The 14,947-nt window shown below is 40.0% G+C and overlaps 2 protein-coding genes across 2 annotated transcripts; both read left to right on the top strand.

The window, feature by feature from the left end:
* The first annotated feature begins 3,429 nt into the window (after positions 1–3,429).
* LOC107043059 (probable ATP-dependent RNA helicase ddx17) lies at positions 3,430–4,775 on the top strand. Its single transcript, XM_015264360.1, has 2 exons — positions 3,430–3,441; positions 3,513–4,775. Exons 1-2 carry the CDS (start codon positions 3,430–3,432, stop codon positions 4,773–4,775), a joined length of 1,275 nt encoding a protein of 424 aa, XP_015119846.1.
* Positions 4,776–10,818: 6,043 nt separating this feature from the next.
* LOC107043058 lies at positions 10,819–14,726 on the top strand. The gene is made up of 6 exons (XM_015264359.1): positions 10,819–10,824; positions 11,394–11,624; positions 11,696–11,963; positions 12,930–13,165; positions 13,259–13,528; positions 14,445–14,726. The coding sequence occupies exons 1-6, from the start codon at positions 10,819–10,821 to the stop codon at positions 14,724–14,726; spliced, it is 1,293 nt and encodes a 430-aa protein (XP_015119845.1).
* The last annotated feature ends 221 nt before the right edge of the window (positions 14,727–14,947 follow it).

The raw sequence follows: 14,947 nt of genomic DNA, 5'->3' as shown, positions 1-14,947 counted from the left end.
TGACGATCATTCGGTTGGAATGGCCCGAGGGACCGGCTGATAATGATCATAACTCTTGAATTGGGGTACGTTTGTGTGGCGGGATCAGGTGGGGAACTTTGGATTGTACTGCACTGTAATGGCCTTCTGATCCATCACTTTTGGTGATTGAGTTGATGAAGACGTCCAGCACGTGTGAAAAAATTGTATAGAAATTTTCTATACGGATTGCGTATAGTCATCAACGATGATCTGTTTGCACAAGCCAACTTGCCGAGAAGAATTGGGGGTGTTGATGCATCGATCGATAACAGTCCGATGACATTTGTCCGGAAATTTGGGATAAATACCTCGAGCAAGATATACTTCTCTGTCAATCGTTTTAAAGTAGCTCTACCCTCACGGTAAATTCAAAGATTATTGAAAACTGCAAAAAAATTGCAGAAAACTCGATTAGATTCGGATTTCTCATTTTTTTCTCAATTTAATTATCGTTTTGGTTTTTTCAAAGAAGAAATGTTTAAAAATCAGGATTTAACCCAGTGTCTTATGTGAAAATCAACATTTCCATTGTAATCAAAGATTAAAATCAGAATTTTTTTTCATTAGATATGAAAAAATCATGAATTTTTTTGACACCTCATAAAAAACAAACCACCGTTTTGCAAACAAGTTTTATTATTTATTTATAAGAGGGAAATGTTTGAAAAAATATCAGTATTTTGCGAAATTTAATTTAGATAATACTGACTGGGTATGAACTTTTTCAATTTTTTTCCATGCAATTTAGTTGAAAATTTTTAAAACTGAAAATATCCAAAAATACAGCGTAGCCCGGCCGAAGGGTCGAGCTACTTTAAGGCGTTTCATGCGAAAAAGGTAAATAATATAAACAAAAAGGTAAAGGTAATATTAGGGAATTGTCTACGAATTTTCCTAAAAATTTTTTAGATTTCCTTTTCAAGTTATCAACGATTGAACTCGCTTCTTATAAATGGGCTCTTATGGAGATTTTTTTGTTTAGCACGAAACTGCGGTACCCTCTGAGCTCATAATATATGATTGTTCTCATCTCCATAATATCAATTAATTATTATTGAAGAAATAATTACGATGTTGATTAAATTGTTATAGTGCGACGTTTCGCCAAATTATTTTAGCTCCATCAGGCTCTTGACGAACGAAGTGAATGAAATGATCCGGATTAACGCTGTGCGTCGTTCGGGGTCATTGCCTCCGTGAATTTGGAAAATCCTGTATATTTTTACTGTTGACTGAGAGTTTGTTTATTTATTGTGGTTGTTTATTTATTTATTTGCTTGTCATGCGTTCCGACACAATTGATTCTAGAAATAGTTTGACTAGGCGTAGATTTCCGTCAAGAGACTGATGAAGTTAAAATAATTTAGCGAAGCGTCGCACTACGACAATTTAATCAACGTCGTAATTATTTCTCCAATATCCCTTGACCCTCTTATTATTAGCTGATAATATAGTTTCATGCTTCAATCGATAATAACATAAAAAGGAAATTTGAAAAAATTCTACGAAAATTCATAAATAATTCAATTCAAGTAGCGAAGTGGTAAACCGGTATAAGTCGATTTTGACTATCGGCCAGTTTTCAATAAATATCTCGGAATCTAACGGAAATAGCGAAATTACTGTAACTTCCTTTTTTGTAGCTCTCAATTTGCTCTACAAAAAAGATTCTGACAAAAATTTTGATATTTCCCTTAGATTTTGAGATATTTATTGAAAACTGGGCAGTAGTCAAAATCGACTTATACCGATTTACCACTTCACTACTGAATTGTGATTCCAAACATTCTGTATGAGTTCCGGATGAATTTTATTATTTACCTTTTCCCACGAAGCACCTTAACCCGAGAAAACTCGCGCCAGTTCACCGAGAACCTTTAGTCGCGCCGTGAGAGAATCTCTAAGGCACTGCGCGCACACTAGTTAGAGGTTCGAGCTATCCATGGGACTGATTTAGTTGCCGAGTATTACCGAACGCCTCACGGAACCGCTCGGCGCGAGCGAGCCAACCGAACGACTTTAGTCGCGCCGTGAGAGAAGCTGTGACGCTCCTCGGTCGAGCTCGAAAAAACATTTTTTTATAATTTATTGAACCATACTAGATGGTTCTTATTGATCCCAAAGGAAAGAGGGATCATTGCTTGAGGCCATCCAAAAGTTTCAGTTTAAAATCTCAATTTTTTTAGTATGTTCCCTAACCCTGAAAATATTTGTAAGAGAAAATCATAGTGCGAGTGCTGACGGGTTAATACTGTTCTTTGCTTGCCGCAAACTCCCGAAAAAAACTCAAATCTCACTGAGTTTTCCAATTATCTTCAGTATCTCATATCATCCTAGTCACGAAGACGCTTTGATGCATAAAAATAGCATCGTTGCTTCGGGGAAATGGTAGCAAGATATTTTGTTTCCATATCATAGCTGTTGGTCGCAGGGATTAATGGGATCCCTTTACGGATGAGAAAGCAAGCGAAAAATTACCAGACAAAATGACGAAGGACTTACCCACGCCAAGGATCGCCCTGCAAAGCCTCTCTAAATGTAATTCCGTATTTGTTACAGTTGATAGAACACTGAAAAACAAAACAAACATGTAAATCACAAAAATCTTTCACAGTGAAATCACAAAAAATGTGTCTACGAGTGTGTGAATTTTACCTTCACCAAAACCTTCCCACAGATCAACTTCCCGAGAAGAATTGTCAATGCGGACGCATCGACTGGCAACAGTTCGATGACATTTCTGAAGTGAAGTGGTAAACTAGCAGAAGTGCAGTTTAAAAAAAAATTTTCTATTGCTTGAATCGAAAGTTCTCTCAAACGCAGTCAAATTCTTCAACTCTCCTGAAAAATTTTCATTTTTGCACTTATCCTAGTTTACCATTTCGTTGCAGTTTGTCCGGAAAAAATTCAAATATCGCTGAATTTTCCAATTATCTTCAGTATCTGATATCATCCAAGTCGCACGAAGACGCTTTAACGCACGAAAACAGCACCATCGCTCCGGGAGAAATCATTTGTTTACATATCATAGCTGTTGGGCGCAGGGATTAACCGTCTCCATGTACGGATGAGAAAGCAATCGAAAAATCACCGGACAAAATGACGAAAGACCCCCACGATCTCCCCGCGAATCCCCCTAAGCGCAATCCGATATTTGTTACAGCTGATCGAGCACCGAAAAACAAAACAAACATGCAAATCGCAAAAATCCTTCACAGTGAAGTCACAAAAAATGCACAAACTCGTGTGTGAATTTTACCTTCACCTAGACCTTCCTTTCAACCGCCTCGCCAGAAGAGGGGATCTCGATATAAAAGCTGTCCCCCGAGTTACAAATAGCATCAGATACTGCATTTCACCACACCGTCATTACGATTAGAAGATACAGCACCGCAAACAGTACCCGACATGCGCTCGGCCGTAAGTTCACCCATAAATAATCGATTCAAATAAAGTCCCATCGAATCAATCACCAACTTTCCGAATTTCAGTTATTGTTCGGGCTTGTCGCCCTCACCTTCTCCACCATTTGCGCCAAAGAAAGGAGATCGGAGAACAAATTCCGGCGATACGGGCCATTTCCCATGAAGGATAAAAGAGGTACAGATTATGTTCCGGGTCATATATCGTCCGGCGCACCCTCCGGCCTCTTCCAGCCTATAATGGCATCCATCGCTGGTACCTCGTTGACACGAGCACTGGGTGGCTACCAGCATGGCTTCGATCAGGCCAGCGCAGGTCATGGTCCATCCCTCTCGCTGCTGGGATCCGCAGGCCTCGGGGCAGGTCATGGACTGAACTCAATGGGCATCAGCCTCGGCGGTCACAGCGGACAAGCGATCTACGCGCTTCCTGCTTCCTCGCTAATGTCCGCCTCCAAGACAGGCCCTGTCATGTTCACTTACCAGAACGGCCTAGGATACGGCGGATCCAGCTACATGAAGCCGATCTACTCGAGTGGTCTCCAAAGCCTGTCGACTTATGCTTCCGGCTCTCACGGGTCAAGCGCTCCCGTCGAAGCGGCTTCCTACGGAGACCTCTCCACCGCCGGAGTCCACGGCATCACCCAGCACTCCTCCACAGCTGGTGGTCACGGCTACAACTCGCCGGGATCGTCGGCGCAAGCGATCTCAGGAGGACTTGTCTTCCTGGAAAACCCCCACGGCTCTTCGTCCTACAGCCATCTGACTCCGTCCACCTCCAGTCAGGCATCCCCCAGCTACCACACGGGCTTGTCCAGTGGATCGTCAGACAGCTCCAGCTACCAACTGCCCATTTCCTCTCAGTCGTACCCCGCAGACGTCGGTGCGTACTCCAAGTACCGTCAGCCCCCTATTTCTTCGTCTGGCAGCTCCTACGCTATCGCCAACGCAGCGAACTCCTTACCCAGCACCAGCTACGGGATTCCCAGTAACAGTATCATCGCATCCCATTCGGGCGCCCATTCATCGGCTCCCACCGTCCATTATTCACCACCAGTTTCTTACATGCCATTCCATTCGACCTACAATACTGCTGCCTCAGACGACTCCGGTTCTAGTGTCAATTACGCTTCGCCAAGCGCCTCGTATTCGCAATCCGAGTATCCTAATCACTCGCAAGTGTCTTCATACGGACACTCCGAGCCACAAGGATCTTACTCACATATTAGTCCAGTTCAGAGCAGCCACGCCTCAGTGAAAGGGTATAATGATGAGTACTCAATTCCCAAATACGACACCATATCCTACTCCAGCCCTAGCGAAAAGTATTAAAGAACAAATGACTTATCTACTTTAGAAAATTTTTTAATGCTCATATAAATTTATTTAACAACCTCCTTCGTTAGATCGGATACATTTACGGAATTGTTTGCATTTTGGGCGGCACAATTCAGTAGCGGAGTGGTAAAACGGTTTGAGTCGACTCATCTACCAGTTGAGTTTTTGGGGAATATTTCCGAATCTAAGGGAGATAGCGAAATTTTTATATTTACATTTGTTGTAGCTCTCGATCGGCTCTACAAAAAAGGTTGTAATGAAAAGTTTCCTATCTCCCTTAGATTTTGAGATATTCAATGAAAACTGGTCAAGAGTCAAAATTGACTTGTATCGTTTTACCACTTCGCTACTCAATTGGTTGGTATTTCCGGGGTTTTACTTCTTTGTTAGTGGCAGTTCCAACATACAGGAAGTTTTACGTGCAGAATGACAATTTCAGTAGCAGATCAAAGCTTCACAATAATTTTTATTACATTTTAGCGGATGATGAGGGAACATCTTTGCCCTGTCACTCTATTTTCCAACGATTATCGTAATTTTTGTGCTGATAAGTACGTGTTGTTTTTGGATTTCGTAAATTTTTGTTTTATAGATGGAACTAAATCGCCCTGATGAGGAGAGTATTCAGCTCTCGAAACGTTAAATGCAGATGAGGTTTTCATTTAAATCCTCCCCACAATGGCCTAATGAAGGAGGTTTTTAAACAAACTTATCTATTCCCTCATATTTTTGTATTTATAATGTTATTTAACTCCAAACTACATGTCATTGTCGCCATTCACGCCTGTACTTTCATGCGAATCATGTTCTGAATAAAACAGTCAATAAAAAGAAGGTGAAATTTCAAGATCGATGGGCGTTTCTAATGACTTAATTGGCCGTGGAGTGACCGGTTGTGTTGACTCGAGTTCCACCTGTAAATCCGAATGCACGTTGGCCATGGGAGAAAATTATAAATCACATGAGCAACTTCCAGCAATAATCACCAGAATCTTTCTCGACGAAAAAATAGAGAAACGGAGTTGCGGATGATAAAAAAAATATGACAGCATCACTTTTACTTAAAAGTGTATGGAGAGTGATACTCTGGACAAACCCCTTTCTAAATTCTTGCTCTCCTGGGGAAGCTGCAGATAAGTGAACGTCATATGGCAGTGACCGGTCGAGAAATCTCGATTTATAACGTCAATTTGCAATTATTCCACACCTCGAATGTGTCCCGGAGGTCGCACGGGGGAGAGTGGTTGCTCCCTTTTCCCAAGTTCTTTCGTTTTTCTCGACTCTCCTTTTCGACTTGATCATCTTACCCCACATATCGCGTTCCCTTGACCACCTTCCGCTTCTCTCCGTCTCATTCCGACGTTCTTACTCACTCCATTTCCTTTCTCCATCCACCTCTCTTCCGCTCTACCGCCGGCGTCTGCTATTCCACTCCCCTTGCTGGTACTACTCTCACCGCTGTCGCTGGTTCGCTGGTGGAAGCGGTATCTCTTGTTTTTATGGGTCGCTATCCACGAATGGATAGCGCTCATCAACAAAATTGGAACTGACACCGGCAGGCACGATGAAAAGCCCAAACGCTGGGACATTGCTGAGTCATTTGTAGTGATATAGTTATGAATTTATCACCGAACGAGTTGTTATATAAATTGATTACATTAATATGTGACAACACGATTTAGTGATAGAGATCTCCATTTTTTAACGTGGAAAAGAACGAGCTTCATTTTGAAACTTATGATCGCACATTGAGAATTTTGAACGACTTTAATCCTACACTGAGAAAATAAATTACATTTGCCAAGTATATTTGCTAAACTACAAGAAAATTCACACATGTCTTAAGCAGATATTTATATAGATTTACTTGTGCCAAGTGAATATACTTGGCAGAAGCAATTTTTTTCTCAGGGTAGTCTGGTCACCAGACGAGTCGCTACGATTGGTCACCGTCGCGGGGAACGCCGTCGTATTTGGGCTTCAGCGTTGCCGAATGCACTCTACACTGCCCGGACGCGTTTAGCGAGGTCCCGGCAACGTCGCGTCATGGGCAATTTCATTTAACACGGGAAAAAATAACTCACCTGTTCAAAGTAATTTGTTTTCTTTAGGAATTTTGGGAAATATCTTGTTCTAAGAACTACTATAATTTTTTAGACACTTCAATTGACAAAGACAATTTTTTTTCAATTTGTCCGGTTAGCCAGACAATTGTAATTGAAGAAAAACGACGCACGTTGAAGAAATATTTTGAGGGTGACTTGCGAAAGTATTAACTTGAGGCATTCAAATAAGTCAACTCGAGTCTATGAAAGTCTCAACTTGGGACTTTCAAAGGGATTACATTGAGATTTGGAAGTCTCAAATTGATCATAAATATGTAAACGAGATATATAAATACCTAAAAGACTGTAAACTACAGATTTAGTTAATTTAACGTAAACTAAGGCAATGTAAAACACCACATCATAATTATGTGACAGTGTAAAAAACCGAGTAGATGGGTTCCATTACATCACTTTAATACAATAAAAAAACTTGAGGTGTTTCCGAAAAAAATTCTAAATTAATTTATTCCATTCTCACAAGTTATTGAGCTGTTCTATCCTAATATGTTGTTGATTACGGCAAAAATTACAGTTTGTCTCAAATAAGAAATGATTTCACGAATTTTTCATTTTTTTGAGTCGAATATCGCCACCCTATCGCATTCTATTGTCCTCCGAATGTAAACAGTGAGAGCCAAATAATTTTATTTCAAGTTTTCCAAGAAGTTGGCTCCGCACAGACCGACGAGTGGGGCCTCCCGAAAGTTGGGAAATTCGGGGAATTGAATTCCCCTATAGCCCCTGACTTTACAAACTATCGGAAATCCAGTCTATATCTATTTCCACTGAGGGGATCAGATATGGCTCCACCGAGGATAGTTCATGTGATTGTTAATTTATGCGAAATCCTCTTTGGAATTTGGAGAAACGTTTTCTGTCATCGATACATTCCGTCGTGTTAGATTATATGATAAAATAATATCGTGATATTGTGGTATAGTAGAAAAAATATTTCAGTAGCGAAGTGGTAAAACGGTTTAAGTCGACTTATCTCCCAGTTGAGTTTTTGAGAAATATTTCCGAATCTAAGGGAGATAGCGAATTTTTCGTAATAACATTTGTTGTAGGCCTCAATCGGCTCTACAAAAAAGGTTATAACAAAAATTTTGCTATCTCTCTTAGATTGCGAGATATTCATCGAAAACTAGCCAACAGTCAAAATTGACTTAAACCGTTTTACCACTTCGCTACTGATTTCATTCTTCGAAAAAATCAAAAGAATTTGATTTTTCTGTGCAATTTATTGGTGTCTTTATGCATACGTATGCATGTATGTGGTCTTTTTCTTCCTTTTTTTCGAAATTCTATCAAAAAGGATCAATCTCTATTCATTGACACCAATTAAAATTCAATTTTTCATACAGATCCAAAAAATTGATATTTTTCCAAAAAAATGGCCATCAAAATGGAATCAGTCGTGGCTCAAAAAATTGATAACAATACCCTCTTGACTCTATCAGAATATTATGGAGGTCGCACAATTCGTTGTTGAGTTACAGCACATTGTTTATGCGATTTGAAAGAGGAAATCGGTTTTTTCACGATTACTGAAAGAATCATCAGTAATGGCAATTAAATCAGGGCTTGAAAAGTATATTTCAATGGCTTCTTAATCAAGTTGAAAAATGGTGAGAACAGCATCATTGCTTATCAAGTTACACAATACCGTCATGAGCTTTTTATATAAAAATCTCTATCTCTATTAAACTCAGGTACCAGTCTATTATGTTGAATACTTATTCATATTGATTCATGGTCCCCACTAACTTCTGACAGAATCTGGATTAAACTCTGGCTAAATCCTGAATAAACCCTGATTAAATCCCGGCTATACACTGATTAAACCTTGATTGAACCTTGATTAAACCCGGACTGAAAACGAATTCGAGTCTTGAGAGGGTCTGAATGTAGAATTATTTGACAGAACGAAATAATACGCAAAATTTTGATGACATTTCAATTGATGATAGTACTATGACACGAAAAAAAAGAAGAAGAAAATAGTGAAATAAGAATTTAAAAAAAAAAACCCATTCAGAAGCAAATTGCTAATTTATTAGCAACAATAACCGCATAAATAGAAGAATTTTCCCAAAAAAACTCCCCACAATAAAACTATAGTCATGTGTGTGTTGTGACATGATTGATAATGACCGTGAACATGAAGCGTACGTGAACTATCGAAAGGCGTGGCAACATACGAAATGACGGTGTCCGGAGGAGTAACGGCACCTCCAGAGAAAGTGAAGCGATTAACCATCCTCTCTAAGAGACGCATTACCAGTGAAATTGAAAGGAAAAAAAATCACCAGAAAATGAATGGAACGACGACCGGAAGTCCATGTAGTTTGAACCCAATTAAATGGATTATGTTATTAGCTACAATCGGGTCTTTTCAAGAATTCGCCCACTTAACCTTTCTCAAATTGAAAGTGATTTCAACTCACGGCACCTTTCGTGCAAGGGGTCCCTGAAGAGTAATCCGTTTCTTTGTGCACCAGAGCAGACGTTCACGTTCCAAAGTTGCGAATGAGTTGTGGACGTAAATAGAAATGGGCTCTCCCACTTCCACTGCGACAATGAAAGTCCTTCTATTCTGCAGTCCTGAGCTGTCTAAAAATCAGGGTGATGAGAAATAATGATGAAAATTTTGTGCTATGACGAGATGTCAAGAAAATAGAACATTGGTTTTCTACTGAAAGAGAACGTACAGGTATTCACACTCATTTGATGCGATTCCTCGTCTCGCCAGCAGGAAAGTTGAACTAGTTTTGATTTTTCAAGTTAGCTGATATAAAGTCGAAATGTAATGCTTGTTGGTTAACGTCGATCCTCTAACGACGGTGCAGGCAACAATCCCCGTGTGGTTCCTCCCAGAAATCACGGCTTCGTTGAGATATACTCGAACGATTGGAATTAGACATGAGGTGTTGTACGTCTTCTGGAGTTCTTGGGAGGTTGTAGGGCGACTATCAATCAGAATTTTCTCATTTCCGTGGGAAGTATTTTTTTAAAGGACCGCTCGGAAACACGCACAGAAGGCGTGAATGAAGCTGAAATTAAATCCCATTCGGGAGAGGAAAAATAAGCGGGAAATCGCTGTTGTCTCCATGTACAGTCGGAAAGACAAGATTTATTTTGAGATGTATGATCTCGAATTGAGACTTTTCATCAGTGTTTTCAGGGCGAACAAACGATTGCTTAGGAGGAAGAAATAATTTTTACGTCCTTTTTCTGGTAATATTCATTGAATATTTCTCTCCGTGTATATTAAGAATTACTACGCTCCCACACTAAAAAATAATTTCATTCTTTCGTCCAATGAATTTTCCAAATTTTTTTTCAATATAAATGTGCTCGTTTCATTGGTATTGAGTTGTTCAATCGTGCGTAAAAACGATAATGAGAATAAAAATTGTAATGAAATGAAGTCTTCCCGTTTCTCTCTCCGAATTGAATTGCCCAAACTCTGCACATACCCGATGCTTTCCTCTCTCAACAGACGCCGCTCAACAGTTCAACGTCCCGAAGAAAGTGGCCTTGTGCTATCCTTCACTCCTTTTTGCCTTCCGGTCGATATGGAACAGGCAAAAAAGTTCTTATTGGCCCAGTCTAACACCGGCTTTTGCTGAAGTGAATGTATACAACTCTATTGCTCTTTAATGGGGTGAGATTCCCGTGCTTGCTGAGGACTAAAGAATGGATTACGCCGTTCACCATAGCGGACCTTTTGTACTTTCGTATATGAACGTTTCTGGAGTAGGGGAGAGGCTTTATAACTTAAGTCGAACAATTTCAGTTTCATAGTACAGCTAGAGCCACGAGGCTTTCATATTGTGAAGAAAAATCAGAATCAGAAAACTGTAAATATGGTATGTATTCAAATGCTGAATGGGATTTGAGAAAAAAATTTCGTCATTTTCAGGAACATGTCGGTGATTTTTAGGCATCAGTCACGAATCATTGGTGATATTGATCACTGAATGATGTTATCCTCATCAGTGACTTCTATCACTGAAATTTCGTGATAGATTCCTCAAAATTAGATATGAATCCTTGAACATTAGTAATATTCCGATTACGGAATCGTCTCGGAAAATTGAAGTGACGGTATCGTAATTTTTCACAGGAGATTCAGAATTACGGAAAAAAGACGCAATTTTCACTGAATATTTCTCTCCGCGCACCTCTAAATACCAATAAATTTCGGAAAACCCCACAAATTCAGTAACAATTCATTCACAGAAACGTGCATCCTACTTTTATTCCAAAATATTTCAATATTATAGTCTTAGAACAAAATTTTCTTAGAATCCTTCATTGCAAAGATGATTTCCTCCATTTTTGAATGTAAATTTTATTACGGCAAAGCTTTTAATCCTCCCCTGTGTCCCACACCTCTATTTTTCCTATTCGCCCCTTTAAATTCGTAATTTTCTCCCTCAGTGGAAATTTCCCCCGACGTGCCACACGAAAATGTGAAGTAAATCCCCTGTCGTTACAGAACGCGATAATAGTCGTGAGTCTGCTGGTCCCGTTGTCACTTGCCGAAAAAAAAATCAATTTGGAAGACATCGAGAAAGATAATCTCCACACGGAAAATCATTCACATTCGTCGCTGTTAAAGCCAGAATCTGACAACGGAGACGTACAATACCCTCACCGGTATTCAAACGAACGTGGAGCAGGATTAGGGAGATACACGATAATAGCGTCGAATCACGTGGAATATAACGTACGTACCGTACGTACTGTTATCCCAGAGTATTACAAACATTCCTAAATGTATTCGAATTAACTGAACAGGGGCAGACCGACGGTTACAACAATGTAGATAATGCAGATAGTGATATCAGATATCAGGTGAATACAGAGGATGCTGCTACCTCAAAATCACAACCCGCTGATGGCTATGATGACTCCACACCGCAAATACGAGTTGTGCCAAAGGTGCTGGGACAGGCTGATTATCAAGGGCATTTGTATGATTGGCCTCGAGCTGCTGTTGATGATCAATATCAAGGGGGTCAGCTGAAAAGCGCGGTAACGCGATACCCAGTGCAGGCACTCAGAGGTAGGCAATTGAGAAATATTTTTCCGAACTGACCTTCACTTTTCCGCATCCGGGGATTGGTATTGGCCCTTCCCCAAACTCGTAAAAGTGAAAATCACTACACTGATAGAACGGTTTAGTCGAACCAAACGAGACTTTTTAACTCGTTAACTATTAACGAATCGCGGTAACAGTTAAGAAGCCTCGTTTGGTGCAACCAAATGAGGTGAATCGTTCCACCTTTTCTATCAGTGTACGGAAAAATATCGTTCACGACTAGTGCCATGGGGTTTTTTAACTCGCGGCTATACACTGCACTGAGAGAAAAATATAATTCTTCTGACTATATTCCATCACCATCGAATTATAGTCAAAAAGTCCTCAACAATTTTTCATGGGCTACGGTAACTATGGCCGGAGAAGTAATTACTACTATGGAATGTAGTCATTGCAACTATTTTATAGTTCTCCTCACGATAGATTTGTCGTGGTTGCTTTTGAACTTGGGTTAGTTTAACTGCATTTTGATTTACAAAAATTACGCTTGTGAAGTTAATATAATGTTAGGTGCCGCATGCAACAAAAAATCGTATTGTTCACCAAAATGCCTCAACTATTTTCCTATTGTAAATGGAACTCCAGATTTTTCTCTCAGTGTGATTAAACCTTGATTAAACCCGGACTGAAAACGAATTCGAGTCTTGAAAGGGTTTGAATATAGAATTATTTGACAGAAATAATACGCTAAATTTTGATGACATTTCAATTGATGATAGCACTATGACATCACAAAATAGAAGAAGAGAATAGTGAAATAAGAATTTAAAAAAGAGAAGCCCTTCAGAAGCAAATTCCTAATTCATTAGCAATTATAACTACACTCCATATTCTCGCCGGGCTATAAGGATAAATTGCCAATAGAAATTGAGTGGAATTAAATTTCTATGAACTTTTCTCATGCGTATGATTAATTCTCTGAATTTTCAGAAGCCGTCTACATTCCGGCGAGCCAATTATTGGCGTATTCCCGAAATTTCTGGCTGAACCAGCTCGCTCTACCAAAAAATTTCGGCTTACTCCAGCACTTCAGTCCACAAGCTATTGAAAAATCCCCCGTTACGGTGTACAGACCGGCCCCAGGTCAATCTGTACACAGTGCGTCGAAGTACCTAGGGTACCAATCAGCGATTGACCCGCATCCAGAGGAGATTCTCCCACCGCAGGTTCTCGTCCATTCAAAAATCCCCCGAATGAATCATCGCGCTGTAAAATTAAACTCAAACTTGACTCGATATTTCTCCTTCCCCCAGCCGCAGGTACTTCTCACCCAGCCGCAAATCCAATATCTCCAAGAATTCATTTCGAAGCCAACGAATTCTCTCCGCGATCAGGCGGAAGTCAATCATGCGACAACTTACGCTGCTGCACCTGTCTACGGACAAGGCCAGACTGTTTCCTACACGCAAGGTCAATTGAGGCACCTCAGTAGCTACGATGAGCCCAAAAAAATGCAGTACAGCATACGTCTTACTAAACCTGTTTACCGGACACAAAGCGATCATAGTGACGAGCAGCGACATTTAAAGGTCAAGATTAAACAAGTTGGATAGTTAAATCACGTCTGCAAAAAAATCATACTCATCAGCCATTTACTGTCATCATATCAGCAATCGCAGTTTTAATCCACACGGAGAAAAATGTTTAGTATAAATTAGAGATCTCACAATTCGCTCACCGATTACGGAATCGACTTAGAAAATTTAACGGTATCGGAATTTTTCACAGGAGATTCAGATAAATATTACGGAACGCTCTGGAAAAATTTCGTGACAGTTCTGTAAAATTTCTTACAATCACATTTCGCTCCGGAATTACGGAAATGATACGTAAATTTTATTGAATATTTCTCTCCGTGCAAAATGAAAAAGGAAAGAATTAGGCAACTGCTATAGAATTTTCTAACGAATTCGTCAGGTTTTCTATTGAATTTTTGCGTACGTGAAATGGCTGAGGAGCACGGAGGGAAAAATTGAATAAAAATTACCAGAAAAAACGCAAAAATTATTACGAAAAAACGTAAAAATTAACCACCCGTCTGATGGCTCACCGCTGTGGGGACAACAAGTGGTTCCGTAATTTTTCCCCAACGATTGAGAAATTTTACGGAACGGAACGTAGAAATAACTCACCAACTTCATAAAAATTGTTGAACGTTCAAGAATTTTTTATTTTTGAGGCCCAATAAGTCGGCAAGTTTCTGTAAGATTTGACTTCTTCGGGAAAAATTGCGCCACAATTTCGTACTTTGTTCGGTGATGAACCTGAGAATTCACTGAACGTTTCAGATTTCTTCTCTTCCATTCCTATAAAAATTGCCGGAAAACGATTCCCCATTGCGGATTACGTGAATTGTTCCGTAATTTTTACTGAATATTTCTCTCGGTTGGAATAATCTAGGTGAATCACATCCGTTTGGTTGAACTTAATCTTGTCCATCCACAGATATCGAATGCACCGAGACAGGATTTGGCGGCCCCACCACTGCCCGAGTCTCCGAGTGATCTACATTCCGGTAGAGATGGTCATCAGCTCTATGTGCAGAATCACATTGATCATGTGCCTGAGCCGAAGTCATTATTAGGCTCGTACATTCCGAGTCGCGTAATCGCCGCGCAAGACACTGCTAGGTATCGGGAACGACCCTTGAAGCTCGAGGGTGGGTTCCTACCGTCTAAGAATTTCTTCCATGTTTATGGGAAGCGGAAAGCAAAATACGTTGAGTAATGAGACGACGTCGTAGCGCGATGGGCCATTCATAAGTACAATCCTACTATCGATTTGGAAAGTGTGAACACCTGGTGATGCAGGCTTTTAGATCTTGCAGTATTTCTCAACATCGGTATCAATATTTGTCGACGGGAATATATTGCAGATATACCAAATAATCGGAGGAACAATGAAGTCGATGAAAGACCTAGGGAATTCGGTAGAAAATTCTATTGAAT

This window comes from Diachasma alloeum, unplaced genomic scaffold, assembly GCF_001412515.2.
Source record: "Diachasma alloeum isolate Michigan unplaced genomic scaffold, Dall2.0 Dall_scaffold_00547, whole genome shotgun sequence".
In the NCBI taxonomy this organism is placed as follows: Eukaryota; Metazoa; Arthropoda; class Insecta; order Hymenoptera; family Braconidae; genus Diachasma; species Diachasma alloeum.
Note: the sequence above shows the minus strand (reverse complement) of the source record. Positions and strands in the feature narration are given on the sequence as shown.